Source organism: Xiphophorus couchianus, chromosome 5 (assembly GCF_001444195.1).
Source record: "Xiphophorus couchianus chromosome 5, X_couchianus-1.0, whole genome shotgun sequence".
In the NCBI taxonomy this organism is placed as follows: domain Eukaryota; kingdom Metazoa; phylum Chordata; class Actinopteri; order Cyprinodontiformes; family Poeciliidae; genus Xiphophorus; species Xiphophorus couchianus.
The window spans coordinates 38,498,155-38,519,332 of record NC_040232.1 but is presented as its reverse complement, the minus strand read 5'-3'; the positions used below and the strand labels follow the sequence as shown (position 1 = coordinate 38,519,332).

The window sequence follows — 21,178 nt, the reverse complement described above, 5'->3', positions numbered from 1 at the left end:
TGAAAATGTTGCTCAGTTCATTTGTATTACTTATTGAAAACATTTGAAGCAGAGGCGACGAGACGCACCTGCTCTGCTGTTCTCCTTGACGGTAGCATTGTGCACTTTGTTTGTGAACTGAAGCCCGTCAAGCTCTCCCTTCAGATGGACCAACACCAGGCAGGTGGCGGTCAGAGGAGGACGTCCTCGGTCTGAGACCAGGACCTCCAGCTTTCTGCCAGAGAAACCCGCTCTCACTCGCCTCCTGAGTGAAATCTCTCCTGAAGCGGAGTTGATGTCAAACAGACTCTCCTCGCCTGAAAACGTGAACTGGACCGTCCCGTTCTCACCCTGGTCAGCGTCTGTAGCAACCACTGTGGTCACGATCTGATTTGGTTGCGTCCGCATGGAGACCCAGGCATGAAGTGGGTTTTGGTCGCAGACGGGCACGTTATCGTTGACGTCGTCCACCTGAATGGTCAGTGAAGCCACAGAGGTCAGCGGGCCCTGAGCGGAGCCGTCTGTGGCCACGGCTTTCAGGGTGTACAGAGCCCGGCTCTCTCTGTCCAGAGACCTGGTGGTGCGGACCACTCCGGTGAAGGGGTCCATCGAAAAAGCCCCGTGGCTGTTGTCGTCTGTCAGGGTGTAGGTCACTTCTCCGTTGGGTCCCTCGTCAGGATCGAAGGCGGTCAGCTGCAAGACCTCAGCCCCTGATGGTAAGCCTTCACTGACGGAGGTGTGGTAGCTCTCAGGACTGAAGGAGGGGGCGTTGTCGTTCAGGTCTAGCAGGAAAAGGAGAAGCTGCGTGGTGGAGCTGAGAGGAGCGGGGCCCGAATCCTGAGCCTGAAGGGTGAGAGTGTAGTTCTGAATTTCCTCCCGATCCAGAGCCTGCATGGTGCTGATCGCTCCGGTCTCACTGTTGATTGTGAATCGGCCTCCGTAGTCCTCACCTAGTCGTTAAAAAAAAAGAAAAAAAGAGTGCAGTTCATTTCAGGTTTTCACAGTGTGTTATTGTTACAAATAGATAAAACATTGATATCATAAAATTCCATTGACGTGTAAGCATTTTATAAAAACAGCAAATGAAAAATGGAAACAACAAACACAAAACCGTAAAAAAAAACATTCATATCCTTTAAACTTTTTCATATATTGTCACATTACGACCACAGAGTGCAATGTTTTATTGGGATTTTAGGTGACACACCAACACAAAGTCGTACAAAAATGTGAACTGGAAGGAAAATAACAGTTTTTGTGCATTTCTCTTATTTATTTAGCAGCATAGTAAATGTAAGAAGGCTGCGTTTGGAGAAATTTGAGGCCTACCAGCAAAACTCTATCTGCTGGAAATCTAACACTCCACACCATTGTTGTGGCAGCATCATGCTGTGTAGATGGCATTCTTAAGATGAAGGAGGTTAATTACAGAGCAAAACAAGGCAAAAGCTTGAAAACACTTCAGGCTGCAGTGGAGGTTCCCCATACAGGCAGAGCTACCATGGAGTAGTTATATCAAAGTTATATCAATCTGTTGCAGTGGAAAAGTCAAAGTTCAGAACTACATTTATTTGAAAATATGTGCAAAAGCCTGAAAATCGATGCTCAAAGATGAGATTGTTCTACTTTGCTTAGGAAAATGAGCAGTGGATATGAAAAGCTGATAAGAAGAGTCTTCCTCCCCCAACATCTGCAGCTTTAACTGTAGTGGAAGGTGATTTAGGGGCCTGGATACATAGGCACGCCACACTTTTCAGACATGTTTTTCTGAAAAACCACATTTCACAGTTACAGACTTCTCTACGACGGTGTATTAGGGCCAGTGTACATCGAAAAGGAGGAGTAAAATTCTGATCAAAAACAAGAAATTTTGAGATTAAGCTGTGAATCTTTTAGAAGAAAAAATACAAAAAATTTACGAAAAGTCAAAAATTTGCTAGAAAAAATCTCCAGCGAACGTTTTGGGCGAGAGGCGGGGTCACCCTGCCAGGTCGCTAGTCTGTCACAGGGCAACACAGAGACAAACAACCATGCACACACACACACACACACACACACTCCTAAGGAGAATTTAGAGAAATCAATTAACCTAACTGTCATGTTTTGGACTGTGGGAGGAAGCCGGAGTACCTGAAGAGAACCCACGCATGCACAGGGAGAACATGCAAACTCCATGCAGAAAGACCCTGAGCCGGGAATCGAACCCAGGACCTTCTTGCTGCAAGGCAACAGTGCTACCAATTGTTCCACTGTGCAGCCCTTTGGTGGGGTTTTCTCTTTTTTTAAATTTAACAGGTTGAGCCATATGTGGGTTTCCTACCTAGTACAGAGTAGTGAATAGTGCCATTTTCTCCCAAATCAGGGTCAGAGGCAAGAGCTGTATGGATAACTCCAGGAGAAAGATTTTCTGGCAGGCTGATCTGGAACAGTGGCTGCATAAACTCTGGAGGGTTGTCGTTGTCGTCCAGGATGGAACACAGGACCGTGGCTGTCCCCGACAGAGGACGGAAACCGTTGTCCCGAGCCTGGACTGCAGACAGAAATCACAAATGAGTCTTTATAAGGGAAACTTTGACAGTTAGCAGACAAGACAGACTGGCAGAATGCAACAGAAACAACCCGGAGCTCAGAGGGACATTTGGGGTTTGCTCCTCCAGACCAAGAAATTGAGCTTAGCTGCTTATTATTTAGTAGAATTACAAGAAAGAAAAAAAAATAGATGAAAAGATAAATGTACCCATACAGCTTTTAATACACAGTCTAAAATACCTTTTTTTATGAAAATTCTACCTGCTGGGATAATTGTCACCACATATTTTAGTATTTCCTGACAAAAAACTCCTGTGTGATTTTGGCTCGACTTCAGCGCGTTCAAGGTTTCCTGTCATTAAGATTTTATTATTAGATTTAATTGTTCGTCCTACTGGTGACTGTACAAATATTGTTATAAAACATCTGAAAGCGTTTTTAATCACTAACCACCGCTGGACGGGTGGTGAGCGTAATCACGGCGTGCAGCCGCGTGAGAGTGAATGCAAACAGAAGGCTGCAGTCGGCCCAGGCTGGACATGCACACTGGTCAGACCCTTCAATATAAATCAGCCTGCAGGATCAGTTCACCCTCACATAAGAAACAGACTGAAATGTAATCAGGTTGTGTTATTATCATTTGAAAGACTCAGCCTTAGTATCATCTGCCTGAAAATAAAAGATTAGAAGGGAAACAAATGTAATAATGAGCTGCACGGTGGGAAGGCGGTTAGAAATGTTCACTCAGAGGTTCTGGTCCGGTTCTGTCCGGAACTTGCAGTCGGATCTGAAAGACAAACTCATCAGTGTTTGGGTGTAGTCGGGGGTTGTACCTCTGAGGGTGAAATGTTGCTCCTGTTCTCGGTCCAGGTGAGTCGTGGTGGTGATCAGACCAGTGTACGGGTTGATGCTGAACAGCTCATAGCCGGGGCCCGGCAGCAAGCTGTACCACACCACGGCGTTGTCCTCTGGTTGGAGGAACAAAGCACGAGGACTTTAACAGGTTATTTCGATTTAGCAAAATTTAGCATAGCCTTAATATCGTTTTATTTGATCTTGTTTTATAAAAATGTTTAAGCTAGTCCTTATGAGGAAAATGTAGTTTTTTATTTTTATTTTCTACAGTTTTTATGGTTTTTAATATTTCAAAGTATTGAGCACTGGTCTCTTTTGAATTGTTGTTTTATGAATATTGTTGAGGTGATGTAAAGTTTCCTGTCTGGCAAGAAAGCTGGCTCAGAGTAACCTGAGTAACCTCACAGTAACCAAATCAATCTAACAGTTGATTGATTGATTGTGGTAATTGACTGATGAATGGCAGACACAACAGTCAAGGTGTTTGTACATGCAAAAAGTCTTCGGCCTTGAGGAAACCTCTGTTAATGATCGTCCTCAGCATCCTTTGTTATTAAGCAGTTATGAGTTGCTGACAGCGTTCTGCTGCTGGCGTTCTCCTTAGAACCAGGAAGCAAGAAAACATCACCCAACTGTAAAGATCTTCGACTGGCTCACTGGAGCTCAGAGAAACATCTAATAACAGACTGTTTCTTAAAGTAACTTTTGATGTGTGCATGATAAGCTTGAGATGCAAATCACATTTTGCCACCAACCTGCTACCAGTTAAATCCCATAATATTTCCTATCAAGATCAAAGCGTGAATGTGCCAGACAGCACACAATGAAACTGTCATCCTTTTTTTAAGACTCAAAATCTCCATTCACTGCTTAACATGCATGAAGTGGATAAAGTAGATCATCACAAGCACAGAACAATGGATGTCTTTGGTGGGAGCTTATGGAAAACAGCAGCACAACGATAATCAAATAAGATGGTGGGAGAGCGCCCAGAACTGCGAGCTGAGGCAATCTGAGAAGAAAAAAAAACAACGAAAAAAAAAAAAAAACAGCTCCTATTGGCACAGATGGCTTGGATTACCGCAATCATCACGAGAGACGACGACTCAGATCTCCCAGAGGAGCCGTATGCTTGCTGTTCTTGGACAATTCTCAGTCACAGGAATGTTGGTTCAAGTCAACCCCTCCCCTCCTCCTGAACCTTCTGCTGCACAGCCTCCAACCTCCAGCATTTAAAAAGACTCCAACTGTCAGAGCCATGAGACAGACTGCGATTCTGGAGGGCGAGCGCCCACGTGTTAAAATAAACGGGACAGAGGTGTGGAGTAGGGACTATAAATAAGGATCATATGAATGAAATTTAGCAGGATGTAAAATAAGCACTGTGGTTGAGAGGGACGCTGATAAAAGGACACATGAATAAATTTTATGATCAACTGCAACGCTGACAGGATTATTATAAATCAAGCAAACAACTTCAATTCACTGTTATGCTGTCAGTCAAGCAAACATGGCAAAGTTTTAGTTATTTTACCACCTTTGGCATAAACTTTCTCAAAATGATTAATTACTAAACTGAGAAAGTTGCAGAAACTAGAATCAAAAAGAATTATTTTTTAACTTTATTTTGTTCTCTTTGAGTTTTATTTTAACTTAGTGTGTTTGTTTGTTTTCTTGCTGTAACGTTGTAAAGCTTTAAGTCCAGAAGCAGATGCTGCCATCTAGGGACGGTACAGAAACACTGCAATTTTCAGCCAGACAGGCTTTAAAGCTGTTAAAAGTATTAAAGTAAATTAATTACAAGGAATATGTTTGATATACAAATGGACAGACTCAAAACAGCTTCTTCCAAAAAACCGTCAACACCCTGAACTCTAACATGCACTAATTATATGGTGGTAATATGTGTCTGTGTGTGTAAAATGTCTATATTTCATTGTAAACATTAGCATATTTATGCTTATGTTGCATATATTTCCTACATTGTTTGCACTGTTTTGGAGCTAGATGTTAGGCTGTAAAAAAACTGCATAAAGTTAATTTATTTAAAACTGACTGACTTCTGTTTTTTTCTTGTTTACGTTTTCTCTGATTCATGTCTCATTCTGGTGAGATGTTTACAATCAGACAATAAGAACATTAGACTTTGAAATTAAGAAGTGAAAGTGTTGTTTCCTTATGTTTTTCATCTAAAAAATATTCAAAAATGTTGATTGCGAGGAAAATAAAATAGAGGTAGATGATTTTGTTAGATTAACAATTTCTTTAAGAAAATCCATTTCTAAAAAAAAAGTAAAAGTATTTTGATTAGTTTTGTATTTACATAGAAAATTACATTAGTCAGGCAGAACAAATATACTCTTGGTAAAATGTGACATACATTAAAAATAATGTCCACAATAATAAAAGCATTAAAAGTTATCAAAATGTTTTTTTTTTCACCTTTTATACTGTTAATAACAATTAAAAGTGTGGACGGATTTATTAGTTATCATCAAAATATTAATATGTAAAGGGAAAGATGTAGGTGACTAACTTATAATCAATACCTGAATCCATGTCAGAGGCAGAGACTCTGAGCAGTGGCTCTCCAGGGCCTTTATTCTCCACCACACTGGTAACATAGGTGGTCTGACTGAAGATGGGGGGCTGGTCGTTAACATCTCCCACCTCCACTGTCAGGGTCTGGGTGGAGGACAGCGAGGGGACGCCCTGGTCCGCTGCTCGGACAGTCAGACGGTGGACACGCTGGGTCTCATAGTCCAAAGGGGCAGAGAGAAACAGAAGGCCTAAAGAGGATAAGAGAGTTTAAACAGTCAGCGGAGGAAATAATATTCCAGTAGTAAAGGAATATCACTACTGGTAGAAATAATGATAGAAATGCTAAATATAAAATTTATTCTTCCTTGGCTGCAGCAGCATTACTTTTCTGCCAAACAGTGATTTGGATGTAGACCAAAAAGTTCAGGTTTGGTCTCATTTATCTTGAGAACCTTTTTTCTAGTCCCAATATTACACTTGACTTCTGATAGCGTTCCCTTAACAGTGGCTTTCTCTTTGCCAATAGTTAATATTGTTATTAAGTGCAGCTCTTCTCAAACCTCAGCTGTTATTCTCAGAGGTAATTTTGCTTCCATTTGACTAATATGTGCAGCTTTTTGGGAGCATCATATGATACCAAAAAAAAATGCGTTATTTGTCGCTGTAACATGTCAAAATGTGGAAACAGAGGAATTCATACCATCAAAAATCAACAATACATTTTGCTTTGGGTTAAGAATAATATTTAAAAACATGTAACTTATTTGTTTCATGCTCATCTAGTTTATGGACAAAAACAAACAAATACCAGTTTTCTCTTCCAGTGTGAAGAATCCCTTCCTGTTTCCATTTATAATGGAGTAGGAGATCAATCCATTCTCCCCCTGATCACCATCTATTGCCACAAAATGGTGCAGCAGACTGCCCACCTCCGTGTCCTCCATCAGCTGCACTGACTGAGCAGACACGAACACAGGCCGGTTATCGTTCACGTCCAGCAGGAGGAGCTGAACCATCACTGACGTCTGTTTACGCTCATCCGTCCTCTCTGCCTGGTCTGTGGCGGTGACAGCGAAAACAAACGTCGGCGTGCTCTCGCGGTCTAACGGTGCTGCAACCGTCATTGCACCTGTGTGTGAGTTCATGTGAAAGGGGAAGTGTGGGGGTGATCCACTGACTTCGGGGTCAAAGGTCAGAGTGTAGCAAAGGGCACTGTTTGCAAAAGTCCCATCGGCGTCTCTGGCATGAAAAGCAAAGGCCAGCGATCCAACGGCGGCGTCTTCCCTCAGACCGAACATCAGCAGTTTATCGGGGAACCAGGGGGCGTGGTCGTTCACGTCCTCCACTGTGACGCTCACCAGCGCAGAAATGTTCAAACCAACAGATGCACCGACGTCTTCCACTCGAGCCACCAGGAAGTACTGCTTGGCAGACTCGTAGTCCAGCAGCTGGTTGACGTAGATGTCGCCAGACGTGCCGTCGATTCCAAAGAAAATGCTCCCGTCTCCCTCGGCGATGCTATACTGAAACCTGCCTTTATCCGAAACACTGACAGAGCCGATGACCGTTGCAGGCTCGGCGTCCTCCCTAACCGAGAAATGCCTCACTGCTTGGTGATCTGAGTTGCCGTACTGATCCTCCAACCCATAAACCTGCAGCAGAAATGCACCAAATTAAATGTATTTTCTTGTAAATACAAGAAAGAAAATCACTTCGAATTGGACAAAGACTAAAATAAACAGTTACTGTGGCAAAGCATTCATACCAATAAGATGTCTTCTATTTCAGGCTACAACCACTAACTAAATATATTTTATTTCCATCTTATGTGGAATACCAAAGTAGAAGAATAATTATTAATCATTTTCAAAAGGTTGAAACCAATAAAAATGCATGTACATTTGTACTGAGCCCCCTTTACTCTGAAAACCCTAAATAAACTCCAGTGCACCTAAATGCCTTCAAGAGCCACCTAAAGAACACTGAATCTGAATAAAATACATAATGTTTGTAACCTAACAAAACGAAACCAATTGTGATTTTATTCTATTAAGGCCTCCCGCCACCAGGAGGCGACCTAGAGGAAGACCCAGGACGGGTGAGCTTCTGAGCTCTCTGCTTAGGCTGTTGCCTCTGCAACCCCACCTCTGATTGAGCAGGAGATAATGGATGGATGGATGGCAGGCACTGTAAATAGCCATAACAAAAATAAAAAATAAAAATAGTGGTGTATGGAAGGTACCTGTATGTGAACCACTGCTGTGTCCTCCAGAGACGGGGCTCCACCATCCCTGGCTGTTATCTTCAGAGTGTAAGATGGTTCAGTTCTCTGACTGAAGAGCTGCGTGGTTCTGATGTCTCCATTTTTACTGTCAATCTCAAAGTGTCTGAGACCATTCTCCTCTGATCCAACTGAGAGAGAACGAGAACATTCAGGATCTCACTGACTCTGGCATGTTTTTGGGCAGCAGAGACTATGTTTCACACTCACCTGTTACTAATGAATGGGTGACCGTTCCATTCTCTCCAGCATCCAAGTCTTTGGCAAACATGTTGGTCACCAAGAATCCTGCAGGTACGCCTGCCCATATCTGCAATGCAGACAAAACTTGAATATTGCATACAGGAATGCATATTTAGAGATGGTTCTGCTCTGGTTTTCTGTTACTTGAAACTTTAAATCAGTTCGAGCAAAGGTTTTATTCACTTTTACATCATTGATAGTTTTGCACTAAATGGTTATTTATCCAAAAAGTCTTTTTTTTTTTCTCCGAAGAGTTTTTGCGGCGCTTGTGGCTCGTATTTTTTGCGACAGTAGGCAGGCAGGAAAGAGGGTGAAGGACATGCGGCAAAGGTCTCCAGGACCGGGAGTCGAACCCGCGACGTCCACGTCGAGGACTAAGGCCTCCAAACGTGGGGCGTGCTAACCCCCTGCACCACCACACACACCCCAAAAAGTAATTTTTAGCCATTTTTATACAAACTAGTGCAACACAACAGATGGACAATTAAAAAAAACTGATTTATTGGGCAAACAGTGCAGACATGTTTATCACTCCTCTCACAAATACCAGAAAATAGAGCATTTAAATGAGCAATTCTGCAAGTTATAACAGTGTTCATTGCAATTGGAGAGGAGAGTTAATGACTGGATGCAATCTGCTGGGTTTCCTTAGGTAGAAACTTTTTAATCTACTTTGAATAATTAATTGAGCATGCTGTACTGTTTGATAAGTCGAATCAACTGGAATATACATGTGTGTTTAAATAGAAATAATTTTTTGTAAAGTGCCTCGAGATGACGTTTTTGTGAATTGAACTGACTGTGGAATGAGATACTAGAAGCCCAATGATGAGTTTTATGGGACTAAATCTGTGATCCTTTTAAGGCCATTTGAAGTAACCTGAAAAAAGACAGTTTCCTATGTTGGGATTCACATCCACGTTGTGTGTTCTTTGCTAGATTGCAACACACACTTCGGTTTAACACAAGTGCTAACATAATTTCAGTATAAAGGTGCACAAAAACCACTGTAAAAGCATTTTAACTTTGATCAGAACCAAGCTGTGATTCTCCAAACACAGTTCGTTCATACTGCCATCGAAGTAAAATTTCTTACAGGAACATTCAGCTCTTTGCTGGAAGGCAGATGATTAAACTGTGGAGTGTTGTCATTGATGTCAGTGACCAGGACATGAACATTGGCGGTGGCATTGAGACGAGGGTGACCTTGGTCTGTCACCATAACGGTCAGGCTGTGCTGGCTGTGTTGCTCCCGGTCCAGCGCCACCCAGTTGATGATTTCACCTTAAAAAGAGAAGAGAGAAACGAGTGAGGAGAGGAAACAACTGAGAGAGAACAAGTTGTTTCCTCTGGTAAACAACCAAAGGAAACCAGAGCTGATTCTGGTAATAAAACCATTTTTACCTGTTTTAGCATTGATGCGGAAGTATTTCCCATCTGAGAGGAGGATGTAGGACAGCTGGCTGTTCTTCCCAGAATCCTTATCCTTGGCTTTGACTGTTCCCACCAGGCCTTGTGGAGATGACCCCTCTGATACAGTGAAGTAGTACACATCACTGCTGAACACTGGGGGATTGTCATTGACGTCCAGCACCAGTACAGTCACCATTGCTGTTGCTGTGACATTGGCCAGTGAAGCCTCTCCGGAAGTGGACAACACCTGAAAACGATATCTTGACTCTGTCTCAAAGTCAAGATTGCTGGAGAGATACAACCATCCAGACTTTGAGTGGATGCGAAAAGGAGGCGGAGGGAATCCAGCTTCTGCTTCCAAGGAGTAAGTGAGACCTGAGTTTGAAGTGTGAGACCCTCGGGTGCGGTGCGCCCTCACCTGGATGACGCGGGAGTCTTTGCGATAGCCTTCCCCTATCTCCACCTGGTAGACCAGTGTCTCAAAGGCCAGGCTGTCATCTGCAGCTGTGTGGTCAATGTTAACCGAAAGGGTCAGGGTGGAGCTCAGGGAAGGTTTTCCTTCGTCTTTCGCCAAGATTTCCAGGTTGTATCTTTGCTGCTGACTCACTTGTAAGCTCTTATTAAGTCTAACCGTTCCAAGGTTTGAGTCAATGGCAAATACTTCATTTCTGCTGCTTTTCATACGATACTGCACTACGCCATTGGCACCGCTGTCATGGTCATGTGCGTGAGCGATGAACAGCACTGTTCCAGGCCGAGTGCTTCGAGAAACAGTGATGGTGTCTCTCCTCTTGGGAAACACAGGGGCATTGTCATTGACATCAGTGATGGTAATGTTGACCTGGGTGGTGCTGTAAATAGGAGAAGTGTCTGTGTAGGACTGAAGGAACAGCAGGGCATAAGGCTGAGACTCATGGTCCAGAGGTTTAATGGTATTGATCACACCAGACTTTGGATGGACAGAAAACCAACTGTAAACGTTTCCAGAAGAGATTCGGTAAGAAACGGGCTCTGTAGCATCTGGGAAGGCATGAAAAAAAGATTTTCAATACACTTTGGAGTTTTATCTAGACTTTTTTAGTTTCAACATGAAAAATATCCAACAAATTTCTGTTTAGTACTTTTCATGACCATTTTTTGTCAAGCTACTAAACTATGGAATTATTCAGGCTTTAAAGGGCTTCTGAAGGAGAAAAAAATGGATTAAAGCAGAGCTTTTTTTTTTCTTTTACCAACAATCTGTGGCAAAGACACAATATGTTCCCATTTCTAGATGAATTTATAAATTCTTTCTTGGCCAACTACAACTGGTGAGAAAAAGAGGAAAAATAAAACATCCACCATATAAAGAAAGCCTTTGAAATACCTGCTAATGACCTGATGATGAAAACTACTTAGAATCATAATAATTTAGAAAATGTATTCAATTAAACTGATTTTATTTGAATGGGACAATGCATATTAATAAATGTACCACATTGTCACAAATACAATGTGGCAATGTAGCAAGATGCTAATTTCCGTCCGTAGTCCCATGAAACAAAGAACACAACATGCAAAAAATAATAATACAATGTCACAAAAGAGAAAAATACAATAAAAATAACAAATAAAATCAATATTGGGGTAGGTATTAGAGTGCTAGTGTTGGTGTTTTATAATGTTGAACAAAATCTGTCATTTTCTGACAATTTAATGACAGATGACAGAGGTCAGAGGTCAATCCCATCAGAAAAAAACGATGTCACATGTTGCGAGATACAGACTCTGTACTGTACAACCAGATCACCAACATGGATTCATACTTCTTATGAATATAAACACATTATATTTCTCTATCTTTACAAAGACTAATTCATTTCTACAGCCTAACACTGACCTTTACCGTAAAACTAACCATTACCAGTAACCTGAAAACTAACCTAAACTCAGCTCACGCCTTAGCCTTAAACCTGACCTATAACCCCAAAACAGCACAGCACAAGAAAATGGTCCTTACAGTGTAACAAATGTAAGCTCTCACACACACACAGGAAGACACCCCCCCCACACAGAGTACATTAATTACATTAAAGGTCAGAAAATCCCAATAATCTCAATCATCTCCTCAGTGTGTGTGTTGCATCTCAACTTCAGTTGCAACCTACTGAAACAAGCATAGAGCTTAACACTGGTCGGCCCCTGCTGTTTCTACTTTAGACTGAAGTGTTAGTCTGTAAGTTGATTAGAGAGCCTTAAATGACTGTCTGGTGTGTGTGGCTGAGTGCTTTAACTCGTGTGGAGCAGCATGTCTATGTAGGAATAATCCTGGAAACCTTCAAATGTGCATGTTTATAAAACAGAGCAAAAAATCTTACATAATAAGCTGTTTAATAACTGTATGTTCATGATAATATTATCATCATGGTAAATAATGTCGATTTGACGTGTGTATGATCAAAGAAAACAATAGAAATTTCTCACTCTTTTTTTTTATTCTGGATGTCAATTGCACTGATATTTCTGTAATTGTTTTTGTCACAAACAAGACAAATCCAGTCTAATCCCATTTTGTGTCACCGTCCAAAATTGCCCTTCAAATGGACTATTTATTTTATACAATCAGGATCTTCAGTCGTTTTGGGTTTTTCTGGGCTTGTTTATTTATTTAAGAATTGTAAATCACATTTAGTTCAGTGTGCTCCTACTTATTTCAGTGAAATTATGTTTATTATTATTTATTCGTTTTGCTTGATTTTTCAGTTCCCCAGTTGGTGTTTGTATCATCTTTAATCCTGCTGACAATGCTTCTGGAATTGTTTTCTGAAATAAATGTAAACTTCTCTTTTCCTTAATTGGATATTTCAATGGATCTTGATAAACCTCAAGGACCAAACTACCTCCAGTCAGTACTATTTTAGTTTGAATTTTATCTCTCTTTTTCTCTGTGTAATCCTCAAAAGCACAGCATTTTAAAAATAGCAGAACATATTTTGTTCCTAACAGCTCTCTGTTGGGAATAGGCACTGGGCAGTTTCTCTGAGCCTGACTAGCAGTGCTGACTCACACTAAATGTGATATGCTAATAGATTAACTCATAACAAGAACCACAAGGAGAACCCAATTAGAATCAAAGAAAAGTATAATTCATTTAAAGACTTAGTTGCATAACATTTCTTTCAACGTCTAATCTTTAAATTTCCAGAAAAACAGTTTTTCCTGCTTCCACCTGCAGTAAAAAATAAATAAAACAGTAAGGCAACATTTTAAAATTGTTTAATTTAAAAAGTTTCACACTTTGGTTCTGGATGCCAAGGAGACGAGCCATCGGACGTCCAATGCCAGAACCAGATGTAAACAGCTGGTATCTGAGGTTCAACAGACATGTCAAGAATTCCTTATTCACAAAGTGGAGAGTCTCAGGGTCCAGAACCACAGGTCCAGAAACCCAGTCTGGTTCCCTGAACGGTGGCAGAAGAAAACCCAGGCTGAGCTTCCTGCTCCTGGGATCACTGCGTTGGTTAAAGCTGACTCGTGAGATGAACAAAACTAAATTAATGTTTTCCAGAATTCACTACCGTAGGACGGGAACAAGCCCAGTAAAATCAGTTTGCTCATTACTGGTCTGTAGAAGAACCAAATGATGTCCAACTGAACCTCTCCTCAGAGTTGCAACATGATGCTTAATTGTTTTGTTTTTATGTTTTTGTGTGTGTGTCTAATAAGATTTGCTTTACATTTTGATTTGATAGTACTGTATTTTTTCCATGTATTTTTAAAAATACACTGCCAGCACAACAGTTGCACCAGACATTTTAAGCAGGTGCATATTGTATTCATTAATCATAGATTATTAAAGGGGCCGTATTTTGTGTTTTCCAGGCACATAGTGTCGTTTTATAGCCCAATCAAGTAACCATATTAACTTCAGTAGTTATTATTGAGTTGGGTCAATAGACGTCTGTCTCTTTAAAAACTCTCTCTTCCTGAAACTCCACTGTCAGGGAGTCGTCACAACATGGCTCCTCTATTAACCCTTTAACAACTTTTTTTTACCAGCGTTTCACTGAGAAGTAGCTCCTATAATGACCTCAACTGATGCACATTTCCACCAGGTGTTGGCTAATTTCTGCTAGCTAGTCTGAAGGAGCTGAGTGGGAGCTAGGCGTTTTGCGCAGTTGAATGGTGGCTGTGGAGATGAAAAGATTTCTCAAACATGCATAAAGGAATCAATGATGTAAAGTTAAAAAAAGTTACATTTTACATAATGCAGCCTCTTTAACATTGAGGTGTTTGGGTTCAGGAAGGCAGCTAAGCTTAATTTATTTTGTTTAATCTACATAAAAACAATGCAAGTCACAGTGTTAACTGACAAATCATTTAGATTTATAATATTAGTTCATACTTTTGCTGCAGATATATTGTGACATGTGAGTGCTTGTACACACATCAGGAGAAGCTGTCTAGAAAACACCCAAAGCCTGAGCAGTTCAGCTCAGCTTGGTGCAAATACTATTCATGTCCATTTTATTCATAAATCATGGAGGATTAGATGCACATCGCAGATGCAATTAACACTAAAGGCAATGCAATACTGCTGTCCAGTATGTGTAATTGGATTTTCAGCATGCACTAAAGTAAGTGTAATCTGATTACTACTGCTCACAGACACCTGGTGCTTCCTTCTCCACTCACCGCTCAGGTTGCTGGCCTCCACGGTTCCCACAGATGTTCCCAGCGGTGCGTCTTCAGGCACTGTGAAGGCGTAGCTCGACTTCTGGAACACTGCTGGAGCCTGACCACTTTGGACAACGTTGATTGTGACCTCTGCAGGTCTGGCTGAAGACAAGCCTTCTCCATCCTGCGCTGTTATTAGGAGCTTCATGCTGGCTGCACCCAAGTGTGTCAGAGAAGAGTTCAAAAAGAGCATTCCTACAAAAAGATTAAGAAATAAATCAGGTAGAGTTTGCTTAGTATTTTCATGTAACCAGGATGATGCAAAAATAACAGATTTTTCTAGTTGTTTTTTATTTCTTTAATCTAGTTCTCTGAAGAACAGTCAAAACAACCGCTTCAGGTTAGAAAATGCCATTTAGAGCATTGTTAAACACAAGTTGATGATGTATTTTCTTTTTTCACAACTTTTGAATTCTGTTGTAGCTGTGCATAGAGCTGGTTTTACCCCCGGACACACTGGGATCCAAAGCTTTTAAGCTTTGTGCTTCACCCCTGCTGAGTGGTGACACTTGGAATCATATCATGGGGATTTAGAGCAGCTAACAAGGCGTTTATCCCTGAAAACAACTGACACTCAAACAGGTTATTTAAACACAAGTGAATCTGTGCAACAAATCAAGCTTGAAAGCCATTCTGATAACATTTTATATGCAACCCTAAGTTAATAAAGGAGCTTCTTAGAAGAACAAGCTTTATAAGGTGGGAATTCATTTAAAATAATTTATTTTAGATAAATTTGTAAAGTGCTCAACAAAATAAAAATGTTAAATAAACATAAAATGTTGAGCTAAGATGTTGATGTTGGTCCTAATGCTGGATTAAATAGTCAAAGACAAAACTATATCAATTGAAAATGAAACATAAAGCACAATACAAGTGTCCAATTTAAGTAAAGGTGTTTTTTTTAAGCAATAAACAAGATTTAAGTAACAAACATATTGTTCAATAGTGACTATATGAGAGGATTGGTCCCCTTGTTGACATTAAACTTGGCTGGTGGATTGATAATAGAGTAAATCTGAGATTAAAAATAACTTGTTCATTCAAGACTGCAGTCAATGACTTTAAAACCGTTTCTGGAATGAACTGGTGAACAGTGTAGTGATGACAGAGGTGGGTGTCAAAACTACAGTCAAAACTAATAGTTTTCCAGTTTTAAAATATAAATACACTCCACCTGTGTGTCTATCCAGTGTAAACAAACTGGACAAGTCTCCTGGATGAATTTTGTAGCTGATCTGTCCGAACCGGCCGGAGTCCTGGTCTGTAGCGATAACGTTGACAACCTCGGTACCAGGCGGAGCGTGGCTGCTGACGCTCACGGTGTACTCCTCAGGGCTGAACACTGGAGGGTTGTCATTTAAGTCTTGTATCTCAATATGAACATATGATTGAGCACTCAGGCCTCCCTGAACGAGAAACAAAAAAAGTTAGAACTAAGAAAATTTAAGAAAACTTTGACATCATCTCACAATCGCGGTACTGATTCCACTCACTGGATCTTCAGCTTTGATCAAAATGTCATGGACACTCATCCCGTCGTCTCGATCAATATCCTGAGAGACACACAGCTCTCCTGTGTGTGGATTGATTTGGAAAAGAGGATGACTTTCCTGACTGTCAAATCCATCCAACAGAGAGTAGAGCAGAGCACCAAACTCAGGGCTGTCTGCGTCCGTGGCAACAACCTAAAGCAAAGATAAACACAATTTTCATTTATATATATATTTATATGTATATATATATGGGGATGTCAAAGTTATTTTCATTTGGGGCCACATCAGAATCATGAATGCTCTAATGCCCTCTAAGGGCCGGTGGTGCCAGAATGTAAAGGCAAAACTCTTAAAATATTATAACAGACACATCGGTTCAGACAAATCACATGTGTCTGATGTTTATTTGTGATGTTTTTTTTTTAAATTAAAAATTAGGATTTAACAATTTAAGAAAAAACTGTCCTAAACGGTTGTATCAGTCAGGTGATGTTTAAGTACAACAACCGTCTCTCCAGGTCTTATCATCACTAGCACACTGATACAACTTGGCTTTATGAATAAATATATGAGGAAAAACACATACTACTATCACAATGGTAAAAAATACTGGTAAAGTAAGTTATTTTTAAAATTAAAAGTGTATATTTAATTAATTCAATTGATCATAACAAAATCCGCCTCGTCTTTTTCCATTTGTAAAGTGCTACTTAGTTTTGTTTTAATGCGTTCTCGTCTAATCCTAGTTGTTCTAGTCTGTCTTAACTCCACATTTCTGGAAATTGTGAATCATAAAATGAGTCATTCTGTTGGTGAAGGTCAACATAATAAAAGTTGTAAAAAAAATAATAAAATCTTTGGAAGTCAAAGGGCGAGGAGTGCCATCGCTGTGTAGTTCAAAGAAACAAACACAGCACAGTAAGAAACACCTCAGTACTGACAGTTTCTTTCATGTCCGCCTACGTTCATGACAAGAGGCAGATTTACAGTGAGGCAGATCGTTTTCCAGGCCATAAAGAAGATAACGGCTCAGAATGAATGAACTCTGATCACGGGACGTTTTACAGACACCAGGCCAGAGTCTAATGAAACGTGGAGTAAAGCGCACTGATCACCAACACACTGATACAACTCGGCTTTTTGAGTAAATATATGAGAAAAAACACCTGATGTCTCACTTATTCATTTACTCACTAAAGGAACATTATATTCATTTATAGAAACAGAACTACTTAGTCCTCACCCAATGTAATTGTCCCTACAGACATTACCTATAGTCAATTCCTATAATCAATCCTGTGCCGTGATTAGAGAGGTTTCTTTTGTAATTGGCATATGTTGGTGCCAGGCTGCAGGAGAGTGGCACGGAGCATCGCGTCTGTCATATGAAGGCCACGAAGCTGAGCTGAAAGCCTGGGGTGTAGAGTGTGTTGTTGGTGGAACAACACTGATGCCTTTGTGTTGCCAGACTAAGAGCTACTTTTGTCTCAAGAGTTGGAAACAAAATCCACTCAGCACAAAAAGGACTCGACTGTGAGGATCTCTAGCTTTCATTTAGAAGCTTCTTTTTAATGAAAATGTGAGGGTAGAAAAGTAGTTTCTAAGTAGGGGTGCACCGATAAATTGGCTAGTTGATAAATCTCTCAATTTTGGGAGATCGGCCAATACTTACATGTGAAGCCGATCTGACCGACCTCAACAAAGGACTAAAAATCAGCCACTGTCCTCTTCTGCTCTGCTGTGATAGGTTTGACTGTTAGACCGGCCCACCAGATCATGTCTGCAAGTTTGCAGTTAATAGTCACCCCACTTTTGCCAATTCAGTGACTTTCTTGCTATATTTAGCAACATTTGAGACAAAAAAAATTAAAAATCGGTATTTGCCAAAATCAAATCAGCAGAATCGGCAGGTCATGCTTCTTAAAGATTGGTGATCGGCCAGAAAACTGCAGTTGGGGCCGTCTTAGTTTCAAGGCTTCAGCTTAAAGTTTATTTGACTGCTTATTTTAGTTACCAGTCAACCTAAGTTCCTACCCTCATCTATGATTATGAGCTTTGTCCACCATGATGGCCTCTTACTTAGGCGACCCGACTCCGGATAAACAGAAGAAGATGGATGGATGGATTTTAGTAACAACAAATCTTGTAAAAAACAACAAAAAAACGGAGAACCTGAGAATATAGATTTAAAAATTAGAACATGCAAATTTCAAGATAGCTAGCTAGAGCATACTTGTAAGAAGCAGCTTCCAGCATCCATGTGCTCAGGTATGGACACGTTGTACAGCTGCTGCTGGAACACCGGCTCGTTGTCATTCACATCCTCCACCAGCACTGTGACTGTAGCTGTAGACGACAAAGATGGCTCCCCTCCATCCTCTGCCAGCACCAGGAACCACACCTCCATCTGAGTCTCCCTGTCGAGGCCTGCGGCCGTGGTAACCAGGCCAGAGGTCGGGTCAATGGCGACCAGGCCGTCCTGGTGTGACTTCAGGATGGAGTATCTGATGTTTGAGTTGACACCTTCATCAGCGTCCCGGGCCCTTGTTCGTATGAGGGAGCTGCCCTCAGGAGCATCCTCAGCGATGCTGACCGTGTACACATCCTGTTCAAAGACCGGCTGGTAGTCGTTGGCATCAGACACCTTCAGGAGGAGAAGTGTCTCACTGCTCAGAGGGGGGCTTCCAGTATCAGATGCTTGCACCTTCAGCGCATACAGATCCTTTTCTTCCCTGTCCAGCTCAGAGTTGACACACAACGCATACAGAAAATCATCTGTTTGCTTCAGGGTAAACTTCCCATCTCCTCCCGCAAGAGAGACGGTGATTCCGTGCTCCTCCAGGTCTGGGTCTGACACAGAAATCCGGGCCACATATTCCCCAACGGCAGCTGCCTCTGACACCATAGCTTCTCCTGTCTCACTGAGGAACAGCACACTGATGGTGGGGCTGTTGTCGTTGATGTTAAGCACCTTGACACCAACAAAGGTGCTGCTGTACTCAGGCTGAGCACCGTCGTCTCTGGCTCTGACAATCAGCTCGTGAAACGGTTGAATTTCAAAATCCAGCGGCTTGTTCAGATAAATAAATCCTGTGGTTTCGTTAATGGAGAACACATGGTTGGGGTCACTCTGCCGCCTATTGATCTCATAAGTGATCCTGCTGTTGTCACCCAGGTCACTGTCGCTGGCCAGCACCTGAGAGACAATGGACCCGATGGGAGCATCCTCACGTACTGAGCTGTGGTATTCACTCTGGTTGAACACAGGAGGGTTGTCGTTCTCATCTAGGACTCGGATGTCAACCTGGACTGTCCCAGTCCTGGCTGGGATTCCCCCATCAAAGGCCTCAATGGTCAGAGTGTAGAAGTCCTGCGTTTCTCTGTCTACTCTGCTGTTCAGGACCAGATCCAGGCTGTGCTGCGTCTCAGATCCGATTCGAAAATCCAAGTGGAACAATTCTTCCATCTCGGTCTCTCTGATCCTGTAACCCCGCGTGCTGAACTCCTCCTCATCCCGGTCTGCTGCGCCTTCAAGCGGAAAGCGACTCCCCGGGGGGCTCAGCTCTGAGATTCCCAGCTCCACTTCCTTACTGGCAAACACAGGTGAGTGGTCGTTCACGTCCTCCACTTTTATCCTCACCCGTATCATCTCTCCAGTGAGAGTAGCTGCCACGAACTCGTACCGGTCTCTGCTTTCTCTGTCCAGGCCCGCCACCGTGGAGATGATGCCCGTGTCCGCGTCTATCTCCAGGTCTCTGAACACATACGAGTCTCTGCTCTCTGAGATGAAGAAGCCGGTGCTCGGCGCGCTCAGGACCGCTCCCAGATCTCCAACGATGGTTTTAGCGGGCAGGCCCTCCTTCACGGACAGCGTCAGGTTGAAGACCCGTCCGAGCGACTGCGCGCTAAACAGCGCCAGGAGGAACACCCGGAGGAGCGCAACTGGCGCATTCCTTCCGCCCATGACTCCTTCACTCGTGGCTTTGGGATCCTTTCAGTAAAAGGTGAAGAGAAACTACATCTTTCTCGCGTCAGTCGCGTTTTAGAGCCACTTTAAAAACAAAAGCTGGTGAACTTATTTCGTATTTTCGCAGACTCCAGCAAATATCCATTTGTCTTTGAGTTGCTTTTTTCAGGAAAACTGAAATCTTGAACTTCTGGCACGATGCTGCGTAATTCCGCTGGAACATCTCACACAATGCGGCACATCCAAAAGTCCAGTCTGCGCACTGAAAGCTCCTCCCTGCAGGCTGCAACACCGGACCCCACGGAGATCGGCCCCATCTGTGGCCGTGATTGCTTCAAATGTAATTAGGACAGCAGATTACCCTGCTGGCAGGTGGCCTTTTAGTTCTAGACTGCGGTTATCACAAAGAAACAGGAGGCCAGAGAGACAGAGGCCGTGTAAATCTACAGGTTATGGAGAAAATCTGTGATTACTTTTATCAACTGAAGTGAAAGGAGCGGCAATAAATAAACTATGAATATTTTAACATAGTTTTAACAAGCTGTTTCGCTTTGGCAAGAGTGTTGAAGCAGCTCCCTCTGCTGGTGAAAAATAAATTAAATTGAATTTTTATTTTTAAAGTCTCAGTGCCACAACTAATATATTTTACATGAATGAAACGTGAAACAGATTTAACGCAAAACAAATGCTTTAAAAAGTGTATAATAAACTTAAGTCTTTTCATCTCTGATGTTAACTGCACCTCTGTGCATATTCATCCCTGCAAAAAATGTACATTATTTTCTTACCTAAATGTGGAAAAAATGACTTCCTAATCACTCCACCCTGTCTAGACTTCCATCTATCTGATCCTCCTTCAGCTTGAAGCCTGTAATCTTCTTCATCTCTGATATTGTTCCTCTGCAGTTTATTCTCCAGTTTTATTTTCACTTGAGGACGCATGTTACACGTACATTTTGTAAATTTTTAAAATTACTTTGCTACACATCACTTTTAAAATCACAGCATGACATTTTTTAGTAACGGCACAGTTTTAGATGTTGTAAATTTATCCTTACTGTACATTAGTTATTCTTAATCGTTTTGTGTGTGTGTGTGTAGATATATTTGCTTTACTTGTACACTAAAACTGTCCCCACTGAGGCACAAAAAAGGTTT

At 41.7% G+C, this 21,178-nt stretch overlaps 1 protein-coding gene across 1 annotated transcript in view; it reads right to left on the bottom strand.

Annotated features, from left to right (window-relative positions):
• The window catches only part of dchs2 (dachsous cadherin-related 2), a 29,852-nt gene extending 9,047 nt beyond the window's left edge, over positions 1-20,805 (bottom strand). The window contains exons 1-13 of the mRNA XM_028019187.1: positions 18,287-20,805; positions 16,054-16,245; positions 15,735-15,966; positions 14,516-14,752; positions 9,833-10,861; positions 9,525-9,712; positions 8,396-8,495; positions 8,147-8,316; positions 6,713-7,556; positions 5,913-6,152; positions 3,342-3,476; positions 2,300-2,509; positions 69-929 (exon numbers count right to left, since the gene is read on the bottom strand). Coding sequence (XP_027874988.1) covers positions 69-929; positions 2,300-2,509; positions 3,342-3,476; positions 5,913-6,152; positions 6,713-7,556; positions 8,147-8,316; positions 8,396-8,495; positions 9,525-9,712; positions 9,833-10,861; positions 14,516-14,752; positions 15,735-15,966; positions 16,054-16,245; positions 18,287-20,017 — 6,169 coding nt within the window. The 5' untranslated portion in view covers positions 20,018-20,805. The remainder of the gene's footprint in view (positions 1-68; positions 930-2,299; positions 2,510-3,341; positions 3,477-5,912; positions 6,153-6,712; positions 7,557-8,146; positions 8,317-8,395; positions 8,496-9,524; positions 9,713-9,832; positions 10,862-14,515; positions 14,753-15,734; positions 15,967-16,053; positions 16,246-18,286) is intronic.
• Positions 20,806-21,178: the final 373 nt, after the last annotated feature.